The sequence below is a fragment of the Entelurus aequoreus genome, linkage group LG07, assembly GCF_033978785.1.
Source record: "Entelurus aequoreus isolate RoL-2023_Sb linkage group LG07, RoL_Eaeq_v1.1, whole genome shotgun sequence".
NCBI lineage: Eukaryota > Metazoa > Chordata > Actinopteri > Syngnathiformes > Syngnathidae > Entelurus > Entelurus aequoreus.
Window position 1 is genome coordinate 22,422,928 of NC_084737.1, and position 27,949 is coordinate 22,450,876.

Below are 27,949 nucleotides of genomic sequence, written 5' to 3' on the forward strand. Positions count from 1 at the left end.
AAATAACATGAATAGAATAAAATATCTTCTGAAATATAAATCGTTCCTCCTTAACATAAAACATTAAACATTCAGTGTCCAGCTTGACAATATCCGCATGGGAATGTTGACAGATATGTGATAGTATTACGATCATAAATCTGGACACACTATGGGCCTGATCTACTAAAGGTCTGTATGTATTAAAAACCATGCAAACTTCATAGCACACACAAAGCTGATCTACTAAACGTGCTTAGATTGTGTCTCTTTAGTGAAGCGAAGACGAAACAAACTTCTTCCCAGTCAACAACAGCTGGAGAGATTAACTCTAAAAACATTAAAGACAATAATGAGCTGATGCGGACCCTGCATGGCGAAAAAGGAGCTGAGCCGGAAGGCAAAGCTCTCAATTTACCAGTCGATCTACGTTCCCATCCTCATCTTTGGTCATGAGCTTTGGGTAATGACAAAAAGGACAAGATCACGGGTTCAAAATGAGTTTCCTCCGTCGGGTGGTGAGTCTCTCCCTTAGAGATAGGGTGAGAAGCTCTGTCATTCAGGAGGAGCTCATAATAAAGCCGCTGCGCCTCCACACCGAGAAGAGCCAGATGAGGTGGTTCAGGCATCTGGTAAGAATGCCCCTCTGGACACCTGACTCTGGAGGTGTTTAGGGCACGTCCAATCGGTAGGAGGCCATGGGGAAGACCCAGGACACGTTGGAGAGGCTATTTCTCCCAGCAGACCTGGGAACACCTCCGGATCACCAGGGAAAAGCTGGACAAAATAGCTGGAGAGAGGGAAGCCTTGGCTTCTCTACTTAGGTTGCTGCCCCCGCGTCCTGACTTCAGATAAGAGGAAGAAGATGATGGATGGATGGATGGATATATGATAGTGCAGTATTTATCTTATTTTCTATTAGTATTATGTTGTGGCTATCAATAAATATTCAACAAACTGGACTTCCTTTTCTGGGTTAAGGATGAACCCTACTAAACAAAAAAATGGTGGCTAATCTTGGCCCTATCTTTACCGCGATAATCTCAAGTTGACCAACTTTTGACAGAACAACTTTTTAATAGTCTTCATCTTCAACTTCTGCCTCATCAATAACACATCACATTGCTGAAATTTTGGCGTGAGCGGTGTCAAACGACAACTGTGGAACGTAGCATCAGAGTTGGCATAGCACTTCAGGCTAACACGACTACCATAAACAATTAGCTCTCAGTCCAGCCAAAGTGGAGATTAACTTTTTTGATGCACTTCATCTTCGACATCAGTAACACAGTTTTGGCTTGAGCGATGTGGAATGACGACACAGACACGCAATGCTAACATCAAAGCAAAATAGTCCTCCTTCGCGGACCTTTGTTTATCCCGCTTATATTTTTTATTCCCATTGCAATATGGGACAAAGTACGACCCTTCTAAGCTCAATACAGGCTGTATACTTTTGTTTCCAAATACAGGATGATTACATTTTTTAGGGACTGTTAGCAACCCTGGCAATACTTTTCTCCTGCAGAAAACTGACTTGAGCGTCTTCCTGTTGTCTCTTGAGCTGCTCCAGCATGGCCTTGAATTCCTCCTCCTTCTGCAAGGCCTCCTCCATGGTGGCTTGGTTCTGCTCTTCATAGGCCATGGCTACCACAGCCAGGATCAGATTCACCAAGTAAAAGGAGCCCACAAAGATCACCAAGACAAAGAAGATCATGTAGGTCTTCCCTGCCGCCCTCAGGGTCTGTTTGGAGGCAAGGTGAGGGAAGAATGAATGGGTAGAAAGGGAGACTGCTCGGTTAGAACCTAATATATCATTAATTTCCTCAAATTTGCTCATCACAAATGAAAAGATGAGCTGGTAATGGGGAAAAGAGGTTCTTTTTGTATTTAAAAATGGATGAATAGACTTAGAGAGCTCTGTTTTACTGTATTCCTAATACCTGCATGAACCTATAGTATGTTTTTGCATTCACTCATTTTATAAAACAATTTGTAAAAAAAAAAAAAAAAGACAGTACGTTGTGGGTTACACAAAGGATAATTCCCTCACTAATCAATAATGTATGCAGTTGATGGGAGCACTGGGGTGATGTATACAAGAAAACACAGCATCTATCAATCAGTGCGTTTTAAAACATGTGCCCACACTGAAGATGCGGCATGAACCAGCGTGGGTGATAAACGTCTAAGAAACGACATCGTCGCTTATAAATATTATTTTAAAGACACAGTACAAAATATTGACAAAAGGGCTGCAGTATGGAGCTGAATGTCAGCAAAGTCAGCAGCAAAAATAGAAAGTCGGCTACGGGATACTCCCGTCATGTCTCATCTCCCTCATTGGCCAATCCTGCATACTTAATATTTTATAATTCCTTCTTTCCACTTGCATGTGGAGGCATCTCCACCATTTCAGAGAGCTATTGTGCAGACACACAGTTGGACAGACTGGATGTCAGCGACCTGGCTATAGGCGAGCAAACTAATCCACCATTTTTCTAACTTACAAACATTGTTGCATTTTTTATAACTTTACATTAACTTACTGCATATCTAGATAATGGGGAATGCTATAATGTATTTGCCTATTAAAAGGGATGTTTGCAATGGTTAGGCAGAGTTGCGTCAAATAGACTATATACGATATAAATTTGGCCGACGATAAAGCTTTTGATACTATTGTTGTATAATGATAATGCATTTTGATGACGCATTCTAGCTGTGTCCCGCAAATTTGCCAGCAATACGCGAACGAATGCATCCTCAATGCAATGTAGAGTCCTTGCTCGCGGGCAGTGTTGGGCAGTAGCCCGCTACAAGTAGCGGAGCTACATAGCTTAAATACATTTCACAGTAGCTTGGCTACTTTTTAAACATGTAACGATTTCCGTAGCTTAGCTATTTTTAGACCCCTGGAGCGGCTTCTTTTGTACAAGCTACAAAAGAAGAGAATAGGTTGATTGGCAACACTAAATTGGCCCTAGTGTGTGAATGTGAGTGTGAATGTTGTCTGTCTATCTGTGTTGGCCCTGTGATGAGCTGGCGACTTGTCCAGGGTGTACCCCACCTTCCGCCCGTGTGCCGCTGAGATAGGCTCCAGCACCACCCGTGACCCCATAAGGGACAAGCGGTAGGAAATGTATGGATGGATGGACAAAAGAAGAGAGAGGGAGAAAGAAAGAGAAAAAAAAGAGAGAAATGGACTTTGCAAACTCAGAGGAAATGGACAAAAAATACGGAAAAAATCCATGATTATTGGTTGGTGTACTTGTGAGAAAATCCATGATGATTGGTCGGTTTACTATGATGAGTCACGATTGGTAAAGATTAGGGCAAAATATTACAGACAGGCCAATCAGGAGCAAGATAGGGCGGGTCATCAAACCAGGAAGGGAAATTACAACAGACACGCACATAGATATATTACATATGTAACTTATAAACAAGAAAAAGGTCTTAGCACAACAACATTGGATCAACAACAGTTCTTTGCAGTACGTTGTGACCATAAAAATGGCCAATTCTTTTATTTTTCGGACACGATAAATGCTTAAATAATTTCAAACACATATTGTTACAAGAACCACAAATATAAGTGTTCGTCAGATCTTACATGTAGTAATCAGTTCTTGACAGACAAAGTCCCAGCAGTGAAGGTTTAGCGATCGATGCGCACTCGCACAGCCGGAATAATATATTTGACTTACAGTTGTGATGTCATGATTGATGACTGCTGCTAAGAGCATCATAAGAGTACAAATCAACCTTTTCGGCTCTTTTTTATACTTGTCAGTTAATTGTGTTATCGTCTTAGTCAACGTGCCTTTGTTTTGATTAAATATTGTCCACAGCTGACTCTGTGCGTGGGCTCGGCCTGCCCATGACACCAGGACTGGCCTGGCAGCACATCCATTGTGGGCGGGCTCTTCGATTTCCAGTGCTCATTCAGTTTGTAGAGCACTGCTGTCGTTAGCTACTATGCTAAGTGCTACTTTGTGTCCTTTTTAGGTGTTTTTAACAGCATTTTATAGATTTGCTAGCTCAATATGAGTCCAAAAAAAGCAATGGACAAGCAATGTGTAATTTGCAACATTAAGGAAGCATCCACAGCATTGTCGACACTGTTTTGCTTCTGTTTTGCTAGAAGTTTAAGGTAACATTGATTTATTTTTTTTATTCTTGGCTGTTAAATTCAAGGAGTTTTGTGGTATCAAACTGTGGGTGCACCACAGGCTAGTGACAGGGTGTGTGTGTGTGTGTGTGTGTGTGTGTGTGTGTGTGTGTGTGTGTGTGTGTGTGTGTGTGTGTGTGTGTGTGTGTGTGTGTGTGTGTGTGTGTGTGTGTGTGTGTGTGTGTGTGAGTGTGTGTGTGTGTCGGCAGGGCAGCTGCTTAGGAGGACAATTGTTGTTTTGGCTTTTTGTATTCAAATAAAGTTTATCCATCACCCCCTTGCAATGTTTGTTGGATATACAGTACTGTATAGCGCTTTTTATTGTGTTCAAAGTATACAAACGTTTACTAAAATATGGACTTTTGTCGAGGCTGCAACCCTTTATTCATGTTTAAATTGTTTGTTATAGAGAAATTTGCTTCAATAAGCAAACTTTTCCATTTAGGAGCCTTGTTCAAGAAGCAATTAAGTTCTTGAATCAAGGTTCTACTGTCCTTAGGCTCATGACAATCAATGTTTTAATATGTGGGCTGCTGTAGCATATTTGAAAGCGGGTGAACATATCAGCTTTACCAGCATGTAGAGGTTTTCCCAGAAGTCTTGTGTCATGAGTCGGAAGAGAGCCAGGAAGGCCCAGCCGAAGCTATCAAAGCTGGTATAGCCGTAGTTTGGATTCCTCCCAGCTTTCATGCACGTGTAGCCCTCCGGGCAGCGGCTGAGGGGAGAGGCACGGAATGAGGCACTATTTACCTGCCATTTCATCTCATTGCAGTCACACGGAGGAACAAGGTCAGGTATTGGCAGAATTAGGAGGGGCAAAAAGACACTCACCCAGAGTCTGAGCTGTTCCCACAGAGAAGAGCATCTAACTGGCCAGGCAGGAAGTAGAAATTTGCTAAAAGGGGATACAAAAAAAGCGTAATGAGTCATTACAGGCACATTCTACTGCATCAAGACTTGTTTATGCTGCATAATATCCATCAGTTCAGTCTGGCCACTTTCTGCCGTCAGCCTGCGTATGTATTTTCAATTCAGCATCAATTCTTTTTGTCTCCTCGCTGCCAAAATGAAATATTTTTTTCTTGTTCCGTCATATTGGATGACTCATTCTCGGAGCTCGCCACACCAGCTCACCGCCAGCAAAGCCTGGCCTCCACTCACTATTGTTGGTGATGTACTCGTCCCAGTCAAAGCCCCTGCTGCCATTGGACAGGTAGCTCTCGGTGTTGTTGATGGGCCAAAAGACACACTTTTGGCGCAGGTTTCCCATGAAGAGTTGCAGGCCGATGAGTGCAAAGACGCTCAGGCAGAAGACGGTCAGGATCATAACGTCCGAAAGCTTCTTGACAGACTGGATGAGGGCGCCCACGATGGTCTTCAGGCCTGAAGGGGAGCCACGGACACAAAGAACAACGAGATGATGCAAGCGGACCATGCATCAGGTATGAACCATCTTCTCAATATTAACTTGTTATTATTGTAACACACAGTTTTGTATGAAAGCAGCTACCGGTATGTGTGGACACATTATATCTATGTGTAAAAAACATTCGTATTTACAGTATATATACTCTGAGTATGTAGTCATGACAGAAAATATTACAGTCGTCCCTCACTACATCACGCTTTTTTAAAAATATTTTTTTATTTTTTTTAAAGCATACTCTACATATTTTGGTCCTAGATTAAGCAGTTTTAAACATAAATTTGGCTAAATAAACTAAAACTATCAAAACAATAGTAGTATTGGCTACTAGAGGGGATCAAACAAACCAGAGCGTGCTGTTCACTACCATGGCCACTGATTGGCTCAGCCTGGTAGTAATACTATATATATATATATATATATATATATATATATATATATACACATTTGTATAAAACCATTTTTTTTCATATATATATATATATATATATATATATATATATATATATATATATATATATATATATATATATATATATATATATATATATATATATATATAAATAAATATATATATATATATATATATATATATATATATATATATATATATATATATATATATATATAAATAAATATATATATATATATAAATAAATATATATATATATATATATATATATATATATATATATATATATATATATATATATATATATATATATATATATATATATATATATATATATACATACACACACTACCGTTCAAAAGTTTGGGGTCACATTGAACTCTGTACATTGCTAATGTGGTAAATGACTATTCTAGCTGCAAATGTCTGGTTTTTGGTGCAATATCTACATAGGTGTATAGAGGCCCATTTCCAGCAACTATCACTCCAGTGTTTTAATGGTACAATGTGTTTGCTCATTGGCTCAGAAGGCTAATTGATGATTAGAAAACCCTTGTGCAATCATGTTCACACATCTGAAAACAGTTTAGCTCGTTACAGAAGCTACAAAACTGACCTTCCTTTGAGCAGATTGAGTTTCTGGAGCATCACATTTGTGGGGTCAATTAAATGCTCAAAATGGCCAGAAAAAGAGAACTTTCATCTGAAACTCAACAGTCTATTCTTGTTCTTAGAAATGAAGGCTATTCCACAAAATTGTTTGGGTGACTCCAAACTTTTGAACGGTAGTGTATATATATATATATATATATATATATATATACATATATACACAGTACAGGTCAAAAGTTTGGACACACCTTCTCATTTCAATGTGTTTTCTTTATTTTCATGACTATTTACATTGTAGATTGTAACTGAAGCCATCAAAACTATGACACTTGTGAAGTGAAAACCATTTCAGGTGACTACCTCTTGAAGCTCATCGAGAGAATGCCAAGAGTGTGCAAAACAGTAATCAGAGCAAAGGGTGGCTATTTTGAAGAAACTAGAATATAAAACATGTTTTCAGTTATTTCACCTTTTTTTGTTAAGTATATAACTCCACATGTGTTCATTCATAGTTGTGATGCTTTCAGTGACAATCTACAATGTAAATAGTCATGAAAATAAAGAAACCCCATTGAATGAGAAGGTGTCTCCAAACTTTTGGTCTGTACTGTACTGTACTGTACTGTACCGTATATATATATATATATATATATATATATATATATATATATATATATATATATATATATATATATATACTGTAAATATATATTAAAATCATGTAAAGGTGACTAAAAGGTGTCATTATATGTCTAGATAATTCTCATGGAGTTGAAAAACATATTTAACAGGTCGCAAACAGGTTATTTATGCTATAGCTATGAAAATATTTGATTTATAATTAATGATTCATACTTAGCGGAAATTCATTTATCGCATTCCTGTAAGGAACCAATTACCAGCGATAAACGAGTGACGATTGTATTACTAAAAACATACTGTGATGCTTCATACGTGAAATTTACAGCCTTCCTTTGGAGGGTAACATCCCAGTTAATAATGTTCTTATAAGCAATTGTCATCAATTATCAAATAATTTGGAGCAATAATGATTGGTAACATACAACTTAAAAAACAAAACAAACAAAACATATTTAGGAGCCTTCCCATTCTTTTCAAAATCTCAAAAAACTGAGTTTTTTCTTTTCATTGTCAATGATGGACTATGCGAAATAGAGGGGGAAGGCTACAGAAAAGTGAGAGGGAAGCCATAAGAAAGAGAAAGAGCACAGCAGCACAACACGGGGCCATGAGAAGGAGGCACAGGCAGGGAGGGGTAGGGCTGGGGGGTGTCTAGAAACCAACATGCAGGTCATTTAAACTCCAAGGCTGAACAGGAGCAATTCAATGCCAGTGCCATGTGCGGTCACTTTCTTGAACTACCTCGTGTAAGGTGTCATTACGTACTGTATGCACCGACTCCCCATATCACCAACCTGCAGTTTGTCTCATCCACACTTGAACCAAACAAAGTCACATTACCTTCACATCCTCTGGCAGCATTCACATGGGCCCACCATGAACTCAAATATGGAACCAAGATGACCCCCCTTAATCAAATCTGCCTCTACATGTACAGTTAGCTTCACCGGTTATCCACACTGTTCATCTCATCCTGTGAGGAGCACCTAATTACATCAAATACTTCCTTTCATTTCATTGTTACGAATAACTCAATTACGATGTTTTGGAAGTTTTTCAGCATTTTGTGGCTGCCTAAAATACATCCACCACCTTGTGGTTGCGCTTACACTCCGGCTCTATGGGGCTTCAAAGGGTGACTTAATAAACGCAATACATTGTGGGTTTTATGGGTATCTGAATAGATTATTTACATAGCTAAATGCATGACTCTATCCTAAGGTTTTGTCCTTTTCTTTAACAAGTTCAAAACTTGGGGCAAATATGCTGCATCATTAACTGTCACAATTGATTTAGGATAAAAAATGATCTATTGAGATTTTTTGCATGTCCACCGTGGAAACAAAGAACTCGGACTAGTGAGCTAAGAAAGAGATGACCAAACATCACTTTTAAAGGGGAATTGCACTTTTTTGGGGAATTGTGCATATAATTCAAAATAAGAGACAAGAACACATGTTTTTTATGCATTCTAACTCGTAAATAAACGTTAATAAAAGTCTGCTTACAATGGAACAAATGGGAGACATCACCAATAAATAACCATCCAAAAAGCGCCAACAATACTCCATTTACATTTTGTGTTCTGAATAATAACCAAGTATTAGTCATATTGTTATTACAAGCGGTAACGTTAAATGACCTAAATTTAGCAGCGCATTGATCAGAGGGAGGCAACTTCCTTTTGCTGCTGTATTGTCATCATCAGCTGGTGAGCTCCTTTCTTGCCTCAGAGCTCGTAAAAGTTAATTATAGATTATAAATCATGTCTCTCATCTTGATAGAAAATGATGTGGACAAAAACTGAGGAGTTGGAAAACTTTGACAGCCAATTTAGACCCGGAGATGGCAAGAAAGACACACGAAAGACGCTGGTTTGCACCCACCCTCTTTTCTTTGCGAGTACTATGAGTCATTCTTCATCTAAACAGGAATATATCAACATCCTATTAGTCAGAATCCCAGTGAGAGCAGACATTATACAGTCAGTGCTGTTTTATTATGTATTTGGCTCTCACAATGGCTGCAAGATTAGTAGTCAGAGTTGAAGTTAAAGAAAAAAGTGAACATTGCGATGTGCATATGGTTGCACATTAATGTGAATATTACATGTTATTATGAATGTGCCTGTTGCTACATTACATATATACTTACAGCATGTATATAAAACGTTGATGGAAATGTTTGGATGTTTTTTAAGTGCTTATAGGCAGAATAAAGCGACTTTCATAAGCTCCATTGTAAGTGGACTATTGCACACATTTGTTTACTAGTTAAAATGCATTTAAAACATTTAAAAATCTGTGTTTTTGTCTTCCATAAGGATTGTGAATGATAGGCAAAATTCCCCAAAAAGTGCAGTTCCCCTTTAACGTCATTACCCGGCACATGTTGGTGTGTTCATAACATTTTCAAACTGATAAGTTTGGATTCACACGTAGAATTTAGTAGTTTGCGTTAGCCAAGCTAACTGCAGGCTACAAACAACATACACTATCTTGCAAAAAAGATCATTTACTTTTAGTCATGGCTAAGCACAAAAATAAATGAATATTGTTTTTGGAGAAGACCATTTAGAAAGGCTGTATTCTTAATATATACAGTATTATTTGTTTTATATGTGATGTTGTACAATTCATTGTCATTTAAATAAAGATTATTATAAAGAATACAACCATGGTAACAGTGAATGAACGTAACTGCCGTATGTATGATAGCCGTAAAATAAGTGAACTGAGGACGTGATCATATGGATCAATAACAACAATTGTACTTTTTTCTCAAGGTAGCGAGCCTTTGTAATAGGATCCAGTTTGTTTCAGTACAGTATTTTTATTTTTTTTGTACGATTCATTTTCCTCCAGTTTGTTGCTCCCTCTCTCACTGTACCCCAGATACAGTACAGCCATGTAAACAAAAACTTTAGCCAGGAGAAATGGTGACCGCGGCCCCACAAAGCATTGTGAAATCACATGCCCTTTCGAGCCCTATACGGGACAGCACATTGTGGGAAAGAAGGCGTAAACTTCTATGTATTAGACAGTTTGCTCAACACACAAATGTGGAAGGTGGCCAAAGAATGAGGAAAGTGATTTTGGTTTAGACTAGGTTGTTAGCCTATGTTAAGCTTCTACGCAGTCATTGTGCCGTCTGGTCAGACGCCATCTTAAACCTTGCATAGCTCTTTGTCGAGCGTGTGACGTGCAATTCTCTGCCGAAGCGCTATGCGCAGTGTTGCCAGAGTCAATTCAGTCAACAACCACAACTCTCATTGACTATTTAGCTTATCAGCATCCCTCGTCCCATGTTAACAATGGTCATTTTCTGCAATGACCACCAGAACTTTGCGTCACTACTTACATCGCAATTTCCGCCTTCCAAAACACGTATTTCAAAAATTTAGTCTTGGGTAAAGTAGTTTAGCCACCTCTTAAAGGGGACCTATTATGCAAAACCAACTCTTCTTACCTATTGGTACCTGTTTTTGTGTATTTGGGATCTGCATAAGAACTCAAACCATGAAGGCATGGCAGAGATATTTATAAAACAATTTTGCTTCCCTTCATACTTCCTCTAAACGAACCATTTGAAATTTGCCCCAATGGTGACGTTTTTCCCATTGGTGATGTCAGCGGATATCTCCATGTATGGTACAAATTTACCCGCAGGGCTTTGCGCTGTAGTGAATAAAATTCTTCTTTTTCTGTATCCTCTTGTGGGGCAGACTGGCTCGTACATGCATATGTACGCTGTTGCCATTTCTAATACAGAGTAGCCAACTTTTAACTTATATCTGTTAGTAGACTTCATAAGGAAGTGTTAAAAACTACAACATGATGACAGGGACAAGACGCAACATCTATGCAACATTTTGACCAAATAACCACCATTACATGGTATGTAAACCACAAGGAATTGTTTTTTAAATGTAGAAAAAAATCATAATATGACCCCTTAATTGCTGCAACAGATTTTCAGCACTGGGAAGGAAAGATATGCAAATGTTGTCTGAAATTCAAGCAAGTGATTGCTGATCTTCCGCCATCTTTGACAAAAGCGCGAGGGACATAACAGTAACCAAGGGGGTGTGGGCTAAGTCGGAAGCGTCTATTGAAGCTGCAACTAAATTGATACTTGTCCATCAGGGAAGAGATTTTGGTCACACGAGAGCAGGACAAACAGAGTTTAAAAACAGTTTTTACCCGTGGGCCATTAAAGGCCTACTGAAACCCACTACTACCGACCACGCAGTCTGATAGTTTATATATCAATGATGAAATCTTAACATTGCAACACATGCCAATACGGCCGGGTTAACTTATAAAGTGCAATTTTAAATTTCCCGCGAAACTTCCGGTTGAAAACTCCTTTGGATGATGACGTATGCGCGTGACGTAGCCAGTGAAACAGAGGTATGGATCCCCCATTGAAGCCAATACAAAATAGCTCTGTTTTCATCTCAATATTCCACAGTATTCTGGACATCTGTGTTGGTGAATCTGTTGCAATTTGTTCATTGTATTATGGAGAAAGAAGCTGAGCAAGCAAAGAAGAAAGTTGTCGGTGCGAAGCGGAGTATTTTGCGAGGGAAGTCAGCAACACAACACAGCCGGTGTTTCATTGTTTACATTACCGAAAGATGCAGTCAAGATCGAAGAACTCGGACAACAGAGACTCTTACCAGGAGGACTTTGACTTTGATACACAGACGCCTGTAGAGAACTGGGACAACACAGACTCTTACCAGGATTACTTTGATTTGGATACACAGACGCAGACGCGGTACCGTGAGTATGCAGCTGCGCTTCCAAACATTTGATCGCTTGCCCGTACGTGCGTGTCACGTACGTAACTTTGGGTAAATATATAAGCTTTATGAACCTTGGGTTAGGTGAACGGTCCTTTGGGCTGAGTGATTGTGCGTGTTGTGCAGGTGTTTGAATTGTATTGGTGGGTTATATGGACGGGAGCTAGGAGCTAGCATAACAAACACCTAGGTGTTTTTATGCGGGATTAATTTGTGGCATATTAAATATCAGCCTGGTTGTGTTGTGGCTAATAGAGTATATATATGTCTTGTGTTTATTTACTGTTGTAGTCATTCCCAGCTGAATATCAGGTCCCACCCGCGCGCTTCCAAACATTTGATCGCTTGCCCGTACGTGCGTGTCATGTACGTAACTTTGGGTAAATATATAAGCTTTATGAACCTTGGGTTAGGTGAACGGTCCTTTGGGCTGGTTGTGTTGTGGCTAATAGAGTATATATATGTCTTGTGTTTATTTACTGTTGTAGTCATTCCCAGCTGAATATTAGGTCCCACCCGCCTCTCACAGCATCTTCCCTATCTGAATCGCTTCCACTCCCCACTAGTCCTTCACTTGCACTTTCCTCATCCACAAATCTTTCATCCTCGCTCAAATTAATGGGGAAATCGTCGCTTTCTCGGTCCGAATCGCTCTCACTTCTGGCCGCCATCACTGTAAACAATAGGGAACTTTGCAGAAATGATCAACTGACTACGTCACGCTACTTCCGGTAGGGGCAAGGCTTTTTTTTGTCAGATACCAAAAGTTGCGATCTTTATCGTCGTTGTTCTCTACTAAATCCTTTCAGCTAAAATATGGCAATATCGCGAAATGATCAAGTATGACACAAAGAATAGATCTGCTATCCTCGTTTAAATAAAAAAAATTCATTTCAGTAGGCCTTTAAGATATGAAATCTGCCCCAATAGCTTACACACTTTTTCACTGTTGCACTGCTGTTTGTGCTGGTACTTATTTATTATTTTTAACAAGTTTTTTATTTTACTGTAATTCCATCATGCTCTCATGTTTGATGACAATCAGCGGCGTCACTAGCTTTTAAGGACAGAGGGGGCTTAGCCCCCAGAAGATGCACAGGATGCGAGCGAACGTAGCGCACGAGCACAAAACTTCACAAACGGCTAACAAAGACTTAGAAATTAATAATTGTTATTATTATTATTTCAGTGGGTTTATTTTCAATCTGTGTTCAGTACAACAACAAACATGGGTTTGCACAGCAACATTTTGTTTACAGCATCAACAAGAAACAATTACTTGCATGATCCTTCAAGATACGCTGAAACAAAATGAAAGTCATGGCATTAGCCTCTATGTTATTCATTCACAACATAGAGGCTAATGCCACCACTTTAGCTCACAATACAATAATTGTTTGTTTCCAAATATTTTGAAGTTGCACAGATTACATTTTGGGCACATATGTGACTAAAATGGTTGTAAATTCAAGCCCTGGAAATATTACTTAATTACTTGAATTAAATTAATATCTGGATCGGGACAATTTGGCTTGTATATAATATATTTACCGTAATTTCCGGACTATAAGCCGCACCTGACTATAAGCCGCACCAGCTAAATTTAGGGGAAAATACAGATTGCTCCATATATAAGCCGCACCCGACTATAAGCCGCAGGGTTTTGATGTGTAATTACTGTAGTATATAGGGGTTCCTTCTACCACGGTGGGGATTTTCGGGACAGAGATGACTGTTTGGGAACGCAAAGCATACCATTTATTAACAATAAATCTTTCAATTATTCAATCAAACTTTCACATCTTTGACATGGCGAACAGCATTCGTGCAGAGTACAAATAATACAACGGTGCAAAGTAATACAAAGTGCTCGCCTGTACGTTATCAAAATAACCAGCCTACCGGTATATGAAAAGTCAGTCTTTAATCATTGTGTCATCGTCTTCCTCCTGCGTACTAAAACCACTGAAATCCTCTTCGTCGGTGTCGGAGAAGAACAGGCCGTAAATAAGCCGCACCCTTGTATAAGCCGCAGGGACCAGAACGAGGGGAAAAAGTAGCGGCTTATAGTCCGGAAATTACGGTATATATATATATTATGGCAAGCCGTTAAGGAAATTAAATATATATGGAAGTCTGAATAGAAATGAGAAACTTTTATATATACTGTAAATAAGAAAGACTTAGAGTCCGTCTGCTGATCTGAAAAAGAGCCAAAGCTGTCAAAGAGCTGAGGGACCATCTTCAAAGTGCGATGCTGAAACAAATAATGCAAACAATAAAATGTAACTTCCATGGTTTGGGAGCAATGTAGTCCCGTCGTCCCGGGGACGGTAAAAAAAATGCACGGGACGAAATTAAATGCTCCCCGGGACGATGGCTTTTAACCATTTTTTTCCTTTTTCTTTTTATGTATTTATTCATTTTACATTTTATATTAAATGTCTTGGTTTTTCCACCCTCTGAAAATCCTATGAAATGTTTGACAAGCATCCTATAATAATACAACAGCTATTAATGTAACAATACAATAAAACAAATATATTTAATGAGGTTTTTTCCATTATTTTAACAATAGGCTAATGTATATTACTTTATATAGATTCTACAAGAAACACAAAACTTAAAAACTAAATTATTTACAATTGCAGACACAAGGTTCTTGTTCTGCAGTGCTGTGTGCTAATGTGCTTCGTACACCTGCAGGACCGCAAGCAAGGTCGCAGAGAAAATGCGAACTGGATTTTGAGTGATGTGGGCATTTTCTATATGAACAAGTCCAAGGACCGCAAGCAAGGTCGCAGAGAAAATGCGGACTGGATTTTGAGTGATGTGGGCATTTTCTATATGAACAAGTGGAATGGATTGGATACCGACGCACTAAAGGGGCTCTCTACCTTACGCTATGAAGTGAGGGGAAACTGAGTGAATAATGACAGGTTATATGATTATTTATTCAAACTCATATTCGGGCCACTTTATAATGAATATGTCGGCATGTATTTGTAAAAAAAAAAAAAAAAAAAAAAAAAAGATTTTTTTTGCTAAAAAAAAAAAAAAAGATTTTTTTTTTTTTTTTAGCACCAAATTATTTAGGGGGGCTTCAGAACATTTTAGGGAGGCTTGAGCCCCCCTAAAATAGGCCTAACAACGCCAATGATGACAATAAAGCATTATATGCTATTCTATCTAATCTATTCTACAACTGTCACTTTCATTACAATTGTTGATCTGAAATCGGGGGAGAAAGCCCTCTGAATGAGTCACACACATACAGGAAATAATGTCTTAAAAGTCGACCAACCACAGCAAGGTTGCATTTTTTCGGAAGTGCACATAAAGCTATGCATTTTTGGAGGGGAGGAACGAGCCGGCGTAGTACATGCTCGTATCTTAATGCAGGAGCATGATCTAGGCTTTTAAAAGGAAACTGCACTTTTTGGGGGGAATTTTGCCTATCATTCACAATCCTTATGAAATAAGCATGCTTATGTTTTTCTTTTTGTTATGCATTCTAACACCTAAATAAACATACATGACGACTTAGGGTGTCGTGTGCAGCTGAGATAGGCTACAGCACCACCCAAGACCCCGAGAGGAACAAACGGTAAAAAAATGGATGGATGGCTGGAAAGTATGAGAGTCGCTCTCTTCCTTCTAAAAAGCGTTCTAAAAAACATCCAAACATCAAGGTTTTATATACCTGCTGTAAGTATATATGTAATGTATAGTAAAAGGCACATTCATAGTAACATGTACTATTTATGTATTTTGCTCATTTTAAGCATACGGCGGCACATTAATTTCATCACGTTTGGTATTTCTTCAACAACTATTAATAATCATGATGGACCTTATGAGAGATAACAAACATAATAAAATAATCACTTATTGTACAATATCTGCTTTTGCTAGCATGCAGACTGAGAGGATATTCATATATTTCTGTTTATATTTATAATTAATCATAATCCTTGCAAAGAGTGAGAAAAAAAAGCCGGTGCAGAGTTTTTCTTGCCATCTCTGGGTATAAATGGAATGTTACTGATGACCAACTTCTCGGTTTATGTCCACAACCTTTTTCTATCCAAGTGAGAGTCATGATTTATAAACCATAAATTACTTTCACCAACTAATATGCTAACATGAGTAGAAGCTCAGTATATCAAGCTGCTTAAGCTAGTTAGCTTTCTGTGATCACCGTGTGGCTAAAAATAGTGTGTCTGAAACGCTTATAATAACAATATTGCTAATACTTTGTTAATATTCAGGTCACGAGATGTAAATGGCGTATTGTTGGCTGTTTTTGGATGCATTTAGGGTTTTGTATTACTTCCATTAACACCATTGCCAGCGACCTATAACGAGCCAAACATTACAAATTAGAATGCAAAAAAAAACAAAATACACATGTGTTCTTATTACTTATAAGGATTGCAAATGCCCATCCATCCATTTTCTACCGCTTGTCCCTTTCGGGGTCACGTGGGGTGCTGGAGCCTATCTCAGCTGCATGATTGCCTTTGAAAAAAATAAAAAATTAAAGAATACAATTTAAAAAAAGGGCAGTTCCCCTTTAAACTCCCACACCTTATATTCACAATATATTGTGTGGCTCAAAAAGGCTGTGATTGGTTCCATTTTCTACATTATTTCCTGTGTGTAAGCAACTTGTTTTGAGCGCATAGAGCCAACACCTTCTCCTCCAATTTCTGCTCAATATTTGCAATAAAAGTGCCATCAATTAATTCATTCTCCAATAACAGGCCCCACCTCTCTTTAATTGCCATTGTATGGTCACGACAAAGGAAGCTAACAAGCAAAATGGTTAATTAGTGTCACGGTTGTTCACTGAGTTGACTCTCTGGAAAACACTGCCCCTAGAAATCCGTCAGAAGAGGAGCTATAAAAGGATGAAGACGGGACGGTGTAGTGACTACGCAGAAACATAAGCCAGGCTTAAATGTACTGATTCACTTACTTATCCTTAATAACCCTCATTGGATTAATACATCTGTAAAAGACCTGCCAAGAACGTAATTGAAACCTGAACTATATTGTTAGAAAAGTGATATCATTGATCTTGCTACTGGTTTGCAAACAAGTACATTTTCTTGTGAATAAGTATTTAAGGTAAGTGTCACCCAGAGAGGTCAATAAATCATTCACCCATCCCATCTGCATCCAGCACGTCTACAATTGAGCACAGCATTCTTTTTTTTCTCTCTCTACAGGTTGTAAAGAGGAGGAACAAAATCAATAATCAAAGTAAAACCAAAACCAAAAGGAGGGCAAAACAAATTTCCAATGCCATTTGTAAGCCAAGCTCTCGATAGGTTGTTATTGTAAAAGCAAGTGACTGAAAAGCATCATGCAGCATTAGAGATATGTTGGCAATCTAGGCTTGGCAGTCTTCATACATTAGGATATTGGTGAGTTCATATATATATATTTATATATATATATCAGGAGTTCACTTTTTCCTTTGTGCAACAAAATGACTAAGCCTTTTGTTCCACTCGCACGTTAATTGATGAGAAAGACTACAATTTTGCGCTACTATTATGTATCAGTCAAAAGATGAGCATGCTCCATCGACAATTTTCTTCACTGAAGAAAAGGGCATCTGCTTATTGGGAAAAGCCAGTGAAAGAAGCTATTTTAGAAGAGAGCCGCAGCTGCCTTGGAAACCAGCCTCATAATGAGAGCGCTACTGGGGCAGGAAAAGAGTGCAGACACATTGGAGGGCCCTAGAGGAGACTGCAAAGCCTATCAAAAATGTATTGGTACCATTTTTGATAATTTCGGAGGAGAAAAAGAACCAAAAAAATGTCTATCTCCAATTATTTTGTTGCTGCTTAAATCATAATCGTAATCATAAGAATAGTGAGTAGAAAAGAAAGGGTGAGAGGATCAGCCTTAGTGTTTAAACAGAGTCTCACCTGGAATCACAGAGATAGTTTTCAATGCTCGGAGAACTCTGAACGTTCTCAGCGCAGATACATTGCCCAGGTCCACAAACTCTGTTACATATCTGAAATAGGGGAAGGATCACACACAGAACAAACACGATGACAAAAACCACACACGGCAAGAGCACAACACCACCGAACCAGGAGGAAAAACGACGCCACTCACAGAGCCTGTCCACGGAGGAGGAGAAGGGTGGAAGGTAAAAAAAAGGAAAGAAAGACACACACACCTAACACCGACCCAGCCCCTGTCAGCCCCACGCCCAATCCTGTCTTACCTGGGATTACAGAAATAGTTTTCAATGCCCTCAACACCCTGAAGGTGCGCAGAGCTGAGACATTGCCTAGGTTTACAAACTCTGTTATATACCTGCAGGATCAAACCACAGTTACAACAGCTTGTTATTGATGTGCACATGTGACGATGGACAGCAGTTCACACATTACTAGAGGGGCTGCAGGAGGACACAAGACATGTCATGGCATCTTGGTCTTGTACATACAGGATGTCCCACAAAATGTACATACACAAATATATGGCAACTAGTTATTTTTCCAATTTAAATCATCGGTATATATTTTTTGTATTTATCTAGCAATCAATGTCTGTTTTGATTTGCCCTAAGAATGTATCTATCCGTTAAAACTAACACATCATTTTGTAGCTCAGCTAAACTGGATGCCTGGCCTTGCTACCTGCTAGTAGCCACATTAGCTAGATGATTGAAATTTGATTTAAAATCTGTGTTTAAGTCATTCAGCAGCTCAAAAATGGAATTGCTGGATAGACGGTACATGTTTACTATTTTTATGTCTGACTCTGCAAACATTGCATGTTGCCATGCACACTCTCTCGGTCGTCTGTCGTTCTGATAATCTGCATACATTCTGTATATGCATTAAGGCCTACATGGATTCCGCTCGCTGTTTTGCTTATTTTATAGACCCAATCCTCTGTGCGCAAGTTTAGTGGATCAGTTTTACAAGCAAACTTTTAACAGATCTGGCTCAAACTATATTATTTACTACATTTAAACTCTTTCTCGTTATTTTCTGCATTGTTGCGCTGTTTTCCCACAAGTTTGCTGTATTTTTTAATTCTTGTTTCATTTTATTTTTAGATTATGCCGCATGCCAATACAACTTTTTAATGTTTAGCTGAACCATGGTGATACTTTGGTACACGCCTTCAGGAGACGAACAAGCACATGTCTGTAAAATGTAAGTAACGTCTTTTTGTAATTGCCCATGAATCTTTGATAAAAAATTTTAATGATGATAAAACTTTGATGGTATATGTATTACGTGTATGCTAGCATGCCGCTTGTATAGCATTTTGACAACAACCCACAAATGTAATTTACAGTCACTAGCAATGGCCCTATATCATGTATGACAAATATAAAAGCAGCGCTTACGCAAGTGAAGTGAAGTGAAGTGAATTACATTTATATAGCGCTTTTTCTCAAGTGACTCAAAGCGCTTTACATTGTGAAACCCAATATCTAAGTTACATTTAAACCAGTGTGGGTGGCGCTGGGAGCAGGTGGGTAAAGTGTCTTGCCCAAGGACACAACGGAATTGACTAGGATGGCGGAAGCGGGGATCGAACCTGCAACCCTCAAGTTGCTGGTACGGCCGCTCTACCAACAGAGCTATACCGCCCCAAGTACTGTAAGTGTAATAAAACATTTATGGATGTGAATACTTTGTCTATGTTTTCAATGATGGTACGTTGTGTTCATAATACTATCCTTCCATTTGGATGTATTTGTAATTTGCGATGTCGCAATCGCATCAATTCACGCAAAATCAATGAATGCCCGCAAATTATGCGCGGCCTCGCAACTTTGTCTGACCACAACTTTTTCACGTATTTTGGCCAATCTGAGTCATTCTCGCCAATCAAATTTGTCTCTGAGCAGCACTCAAACGCTCACGTCAACTGTCTAACCAAAACCTAAGTTTGTTTTCTTGTGTAGACGAAGCAGAACAATATATCAACTCTTTGTTGCTCAGATTGTTCAATTGTCGTTCTCTCGCATACCCTAGACCTACTTTCTGTTACTGTCTACAGTGCTAAACCTTTTGGGTAATGTAATATATAATATTTTATTATTTTTACATATATATTGAAATATGATTAATATTTTTTATTCGCAATGCTGACCTAGCAAAGAGGCAGCATTTACATGACAGAGATGTTGACGTGTGATAATCATCTCTCATCGTCTCTCCTTTACCAACAACAATTAGCACTATAGATTTCTCTCAACAATTCTTAATGTGTGGAGGTGAGTGTGTTGGAACTAAATAAATGTTTAAGATGGACAAGGACTTTTGAAGCGTAAAACATACACAGAGAATGTCTGCCACTTGTGGACAACAGAGACAACAGCAGACAATTAGGAAGACTTTGGTGCCGTTTCTTTCATAAATCTAATAAATCATTACATTACTAGATATGTTGAATTAAAACTGTACAGTAATTTGTTAATAAGCTCTGAGTATGTGCTTTTTCTCCCATCTAGTGTCTGCTTTTAAGTCTGTGTGGCATAAAAAAAGTAAAACATCAATACAGTATTTTTTTTCCAATTACAAATCCTGTGCTTTTATAGATTAAAGTTATAAAAAAACACTTAAAACATTGATAGAAAGATGATAAAATCACAAGTTGATTCAATATTAATTAAAAATAGTAAGCCTCAAAACATCGCAACTTTTGCCACAACTTTCTGAAAAAGCTGCCGCAATATCAGTAATTTTAGGTCGCAACCATCCCAAAAAATGCCAGCAGAATTCCGGAGGCACTGTAACATTCCTTCAAAGCACTTATTAAAGAAAGACACAATCAATATAGTGTGTACACTGGGACAGCCTACATAGTGTAGGCCTTAAACTGAATGTTTTAGACAGGAAGATTTTAGATGACAAAAGTTGTGACAAAAAAATGAGGCGTGGATGCGGTCAAGGAAGGCACGGTGTGTCGCATGGAAACCTTCAATTCCCAAAGAGAGGTCTCTCAGAACAATGGAGGAAAACAGAAGATGAGTTATCAGAAGGAAAGATGAACATTGGCATCAGTGAAAGTACCCATTCGACCAAAGTATTCGTTTTTTCACAGTATGAGTAGCAGGTGTGAGAGTAACACTTACGCCATGGAGATGACCATGAAATCCAACCAGTTCCATGGATCTCGGAGGAATGTAAACCGGTCTATACAGAATCCTCGTGCCGTGATTTTTACAAGAGATTCAAATGTATAAATTCCTGTGAATGTGTATCTGAAAGACACAAATTGTTGACTGAATCACTTCACAATCCTTGATAAACATTCAGTCAGAAACATAACTAGTGTGAAATGTGCTCAAAATGATCAATTAGCTGCAGTTTATGCCTCACTCACTTTGAAGGGAAAGGAACCATATTTGGTAAGTAGGATCACTATTAGGGTTGCGCGATGTAGACGATGTACGATATTAATGATGTAAATTTGGCTGATGATAGAGATTTGACTTCTACCGTGATATCGTGATAATGCAGTTTGAAGCTAGCGAGCTAGCGAATAATGTCCCATCACAGTATGAATCTTTTTGAAAGTCAATAATCTTCACCTCCGTGGCGGCAAATAAACTGAGTTTTTTACAAAAAATAGTTATCACTGGAAGACTTGAGGACAAGGAATAGCTAAACATGCTACACTACACACTGTAGGAGGATACAAAAAAGCCTAGCTAACCACTAAGCTAGAATTGTAGAGCCTACACAAAGGTGGGCGGATTGATACAAATATCAACAGTAACAATACCGAGTATAGTTTTAGGTTATGCTCGATACTACAGTGATTTAATCAATGTTAATAACTATCACAAAATAGTTTTTTTGTCATTTTAGTTCTTGTTTACAAACCCAGGAAAGCAAAAACCAATTGTAGTTTTTGCTTTTGTTTAGTTATTTTGCACTATTGACTTTATTATACATTTTGTAAGTAATAAAAGGGAATAAGCAAATAGTTTAATAATATTATTAATTGATATTGATACATATTGATATTTGTTCGATTATAATTATGATTAAGAATGGATCATTTAATGACATTGATGACAAAGTTAGAAGTATCAGTATCAGCATTGGTATGACCAATACTGCCCCTGTAAATACTTGGTATGGATTGATACCCACATTTGTAGTATTGCCCAAAACTAATGTAAAGTAGCCAAACAACAGGAAAATAAGTGATTATTAAATTTTAACAGAAGTGTAGATAGAACAATGCTACAATAAAAAGTAACAAAAATACTAACAGTAAATTAGCTAATAGATTAATAAGAGTTTTGAAAAAGATAATACAACCAGAAATTATGTAATATATAATATAATATAATATATATAATATATATAATATATATAATATATATAATATAATATATATAATATATATATATAATATATATATATATAATATAATTGATAGTGTAGCACCGCTAAAGCTAAAAAGGGCCCCTAAAAGGCGTACCCCATGGTTTACAGAAGAAACTAAAGCCCAGAAATGATCATGTAGAAAGCTGGAACGCAAATGGCGTGCGACTAAACTTGAGGTTTTCCATCAAGCATGGAGTGATAGTTTAATAACTTATAAACGCATGCTTACCTCAGCTAAAGCTAAATATTACTCAAATCTCATCCACCTCAACAAAAATGATCCTAAATTTTTGTTTAGTACAGTAGCATTGCTAACCCAACAAGGGACTCCTCCCAGTAGCTCCACCCACTCAGCAGATGACTTTATGAATTTCTTTAATAAGAAAATTGAAGTCATTAGAAAAGAGATTAAAGACAATGCATCTCAGCTACAACTGGGTTCTATTAACACAGATACGACTGTATATACGACGGACACTGCCCTCCAAAATAGTTTCTCTCTCTTTGATGAAATAACATTGGAGGAACTGTTAAAATGTGTAAATGGGACAAAACAAACAACATGTTTACTTGACCCAATTCCTGGGAAACTTATCAAGGAGCTTTTTGTAATATTAGGTCCATCAGTGTTAAATATTATAAACGTATCACTTTCCTCTGGCACTGTTCCCTTAGCATTCAAAAAAGCGGTTATTCATCCTCTACTCAAAAGACCTAACCTCGATCCTGACCTCATGGTAAACTACCGACCGGTGTCCCACCTTCCGTTTATCTCGAAAATCCTCGAAAAAATTGTCGCACAGCAGCTAAATGAACACTTAGCGTCTAACAATCTCTGTGAACCTTTTCAATCCGGTTTCAGGGCAAATCACTCTACGGAGACAGCCCTCGCAAAAATGACTAATGATCTATTGCTAACGATGGATTCTGATGCGTCATCTATGTTGCTGCTTCTTGATCTTAGCGCCGCTTTCGATACTGTTGATCATAATATTTTATTAGAGCGTATCAAAACGCGTATTGGGATGTCAGACTTAGCCTTGTCTTGGTTTAACTCTTATCTTACTGACAGGATGCAGTGTGTCTCCCATAACAATGTGACCTCGGACTATGTTAAGGTAACGTGCGGAGTTCCCCAGGGTTCGGTTCTTGGCCCTGCACTCTTTAGTATTTACATGCTGCCGCTAGGTGACATCATACGCAAATACGGTGTTAGCTTTCACTGTTATGCTGATGACACTCAACTCTACATGCCCCTAAAGCTGACCAACACGCCGGATTGTAGTCAGCTGGAGGCGTGTCTTAATGAAATTAAACAATAGATGTCCGCTAACTTTTTGCAACTCAACGCTAAGAAAACGGAAATGCTGATTATCGGTCCTGCTCAACACCGACATCTATTTAATAATACCACCTTAACATTTTACAACCAAACAATTACACAAGGCGACTCGGTAAAGAATCTGGGTATTATCTTCGACCCAACTCTCTCGTTTGAGTCACACATTAAGAGTGTTACTAAAACGGCCTTCTTTCATCTCCGTAATATCGCTAAAATTCGTTCCATTTTGTCCACAAGCGATGCTGAGATCATTATCCATGCGTTCGTTACATCTCGTCTCGATTACTGTAACGTTTTATTTTCGGGCCTCCCTATGTCTAGCATTAAAAGATTACAGATGGTACAAAATGCGGCTGCTAGACTTTTGACAAAAACAAGAAAGTTTGATCATATTACGCCTATACTGGCTCACTTGCACTGGTTTCCTGTGCACCTAAGATGCGACTTTAAGGTTTTACTACTTACGTATAAAATACTACACGGTCAAGCTCCTGCCTATCTTGCCGATTGTATTGTACCATATGTCCCGGCAAGAAATCTGCGTTCAAAGAACTCCGGCTTATTAGTGATTCCCAGAGCCCAAAAAAAGTCTGCGGGCTATAGAGCGTTTTCTATTCGGGCTCCAATACTATGGAATGCCCTCCCGGTAAAAGTTAGAGATGCTACCTCAGTAGAAGCATTTAAGTCTCATCTTAAAACTCATTTGTATACTCTAGCCTTTAAATAGACTCCCTTTTTAGACCAGTTGATCTGCCGTTTCTTTTCTTTTCTTTTCTACTCTGCTCCCAACCCGGGGTGGACCGCTAGCCTGTCCATCGGATGGGGACATCTCTACGCTGCTGACCCGTCTCCGCTCGGGATGGTTCCTGCTGGCCCCACTATGGACTGGACTTTCGCTGATGTGTTGGACTTTCACAATATTATGTCAGACCCACTCGACATCCATTGCTTTCGGTCTCCCCTAGAGGGGGGGGGGGGGGGGGTTACCCACATATGCGGTCCTCTCCAAGGTTTCTCATAGTCATTCACATTGACGTCCCACTGGGGTGAGTTTTCCTTGCCCGTATGTGGGCTCTGTACAGAGGATGTCGTTGTGGCTTGTACAGCTCTTTGAGACACTTGTGATTTAGGGCTATATAAATAAACATTGATTGATTGATTGATTGAATATGTTACCGCATACATCAGCACCTAAATTAGGAGCCTTTGTGACCCGTTTTAAAATAGTTCTATTATCATTTATATACCAAATCATATATTGTGATATTATTATCACAGGAGGCTGCAATATATATCACAATATATACTTTAGGCCATATCACTCATCCCTACGCACTATTGTACATGACAGTAAAACCACCTGATTGCAAATAGCAAAAAAAAATAATTATATTATTCTGTATATCATTAAAGCAATTTCAATTTTAATAATTTCAAAAAGTGACTTGTATTGAGGTCGACAGGCGGATCGGTGCGGCGTCTTCAGTAATGCGGATGCTGTATCGATCCGTTGTGGTGAAGAAGGAGCTGAGCCGGAAGGCAAAGCTCTCAATTTACCGGTTGATCTACGTTCCCATCCTCACCTATGGTCATGAGCTTTGGGTTATGACCGAAAGGACAAGATCACGGGTACAGGCGGCCGAAATGAGTTTCCTCCGCTGGGTGGCGGGGCTCTCCCTTAGAGATATGGTGAGAAGCTCTGCCATCCGGGGGGAGCTCAAAGTAAAGCCGCTGCTCCTCCACATCGAGAGGAGCCAGATGAGGTGGTTCGGGCATCTGGTCAGGATGCCACCCGAACGCCTCCCTCGGGAGGTGTTTAGGGCACGTCCAACCGGTAGGAGGCCACGGGGAAGACCCAGGACACGTTGGGAAGACTATGTCTCCCGGCTGGCCTGGGAATGCCTCGGGATCCCCCGGGAGGAGCTGGACGAAGTGGCTGGGGAGAGGAAAGTCTGGGCTTCCCTGCTTAGGCTGCTGCCCCCGCGACCCGACCTCGGATAAGCGGAAGAAGATGGATGGATGGATGGATGGACTTGTATTGAACTGCAATCTTTTTCTAAGGTATGTCTGAAATGTTGAGTATAATTTAAAAATATATTTCAATGAACGCAATAGGAAGGTGCAGGGACCCAAAACGGCTGATGGCAACACACGCGCAGCATTTAATAAAAACACAGTATTTCAGCATCATTACAAAGGCCATGGATCGAAATTCTGATAACTTTAAAAATGTTTAAATAGGATACTGAAGATGGATTAATAAAACAATACAAATATTTTATAGTGCTAGAATCAAATGTATGACGAGGAGAGGCACAAACTGCAGATGGGTGCAAACTATTATTATGATGATGATGATAGAGAGGAGGGCAAAAATAGAAACGTGTACTTACTCTACTTGTTTTGACCACTCGGGAGGATCACTAAAGGTCATGAATATACAGTTGGTCAAAATAGTACACATAATGATCATGCTGAAAAGAGTGAGGAGTGAGTTAAGGAAGAAAAAGGTTACAAACAACACAGTTTATGAAAACTCATGCTAAATACATTATCAAAGAGTTTGGTTTCATCAAATTATTAGACAAAGTGATAGATATTGACATTATAACGTAGTTCATTCAGCAGAGGTTTGTACAGTGTACAGAAGTATTACTGCTATGAAAGGGAAACTTTGAGTGTTGTTTCTTGAGGACAGCTACTACTCAAGCCTTGTATTAATTTTGCATCAGTTCCAATGTCAAAATGACTTATCATTTTTACATTCTTAAATATCATGTATGCTCAAAATATGAAATGTCGTAGCGCTACACGTAGACAGACAGCATATCATGAATAATACACACGAGCATGCGATCCTTAAGCCTTTGCTTTTAAGGCAGCGTTTAAAAGGATATGAATGTATCAAAATTTTAATAGCTATTTGCCTAACTGGATTAAAAGGACTTATGAAGTACAAGGCAGGTGTGGCACTAAAACGGAAGATTGTCTTCCCTCTATTCAGCACTATAAATGTCTGTGGAGACAAGAAGAAAAAGAGAGAAAGAAGGAATGCATTAGTTAAAGACAAAAGGCAAGTGTATGCAACAGAATCTGATAATCATTACATTACAGTGGTACCTCGGCTTTCGTACGCCCCACTTTTTAATGACAGTTGTTCTGCAAAAGTTTGCCCCAGTTTTCATATACTAGTACCACGGTTATCGTATGGCCAAACACTGCACATACCAAAATACAGTTGTCCCTTGTTTATCACTTTTAATTGATTCCGGACATTACCGCAATAAATTAATTTCTGTGAAGTAGGAATCAACATATAAATCCAATATTTGCATAGCTAGAGTATAAAAACATGATTACAACCCTCTAAATAGGTTTTTCAACATTATGACAACCCTCTAGACATGAAATAACACCTTTTAGTCACCTTTACACTATTTTAATCTAATATAGTAATGCTGCCTGAGGTTGAGCCAGTCAGTGGGCAGAACAACGCACTCTGATTGGTTTGATGTTCTCTAGTGGCCAATACTACTGTCATTTCAGTCATTTTATGTTTGAAATGCTACATTTTGGACCATTTCTTATACAGCATATTGTGGAATATGCTTAGAAAAAAAAATAAATAAATAAATCTGTGATGTGGTAAAGCGACAATATTTGAAGTGTGTTGTGGCGAGGGACAACTGCACTCTGTTTGCATCGAATCGAGTGGCCAAACAAAGAATCCCACAGGTTGGTGACTTAGTCTCTATGCTGTGCTGCGAGATAAGCCTTCATGGGGCCAAGGAAATCTAAAAAGGGCCAGCACTGTATAAAAAAGAGTGAGAAACACTACTGAATTCAAGAAAAAACTTGTCTTCTTCTCCAGCGAACGTCTTTGTTGAAGACAAAAGTGGTTTGAATTGTTGATTTATCCATTCATTAGTCATATTTATATTTCACATTGTTTTTTAAACTATAATCATTCTCAGTAAAAAAAATTTAAAAGGGTTAATTTTTTAGGGAGTTTTCATCGGGGTTACATTATTTCATGAGAACATTTGATTGTCGGAACTTTTTGTAACGAAAACCAAGGTAGCACTGTGTGTTTAGAAATGCATGATTAGTTTATCCCACCAGATGGTTTCTGTACTTCCTCATACAAGAGACACAATTAGA

General features: G+C 38.6%; 1 protein-coding gene across 1 annotated transcript in view; it reads right to left on the reverse strand.

The window, feature by feature from the left end:
• scn8aa (sodium channel, voltage gated, type VIII, alpha subunit a) overlaps positions 1–27,949 on the reverse strand; it is a 107,356-nt gene that overhangs the window by 49,955 nt on the left and 29,452 nt on the right. Inside the window, exons 6-13 of the mRNA XM_062052878.1 lie at positions 26,686–26,804; positions 26,182–26,271; positions 21,180–21,308; positions 17,995–18,086; positions 5,315–5,536; positions 4,985–5,048; positions 4,727–4,868; positions 1,517–1,723 (exon numbers count right to left, since the gene is read on the reverse strand). Coding sequence (XP_061908862.1) covers positions 1,517–1,723; positions 4,727–4,868; positions 4,985–5,048; positions 5,315–5,536; positions 17,995–18,086; positions 21,180–21,308; positions 26,182–26,271; positions 26,686–26,804 — 1,065 coding nt within the window. The remainder of the gene's footprint in view (positions 1–1,516; positions 1,724–4,726; positions 4,869–4,984; positions 5,049–5,314; positions 5,537–17,994; positions 18,087–21,179; positions 21,309–26,181; positions 26,272–26,685; positions 26,805–27,949) is intronic.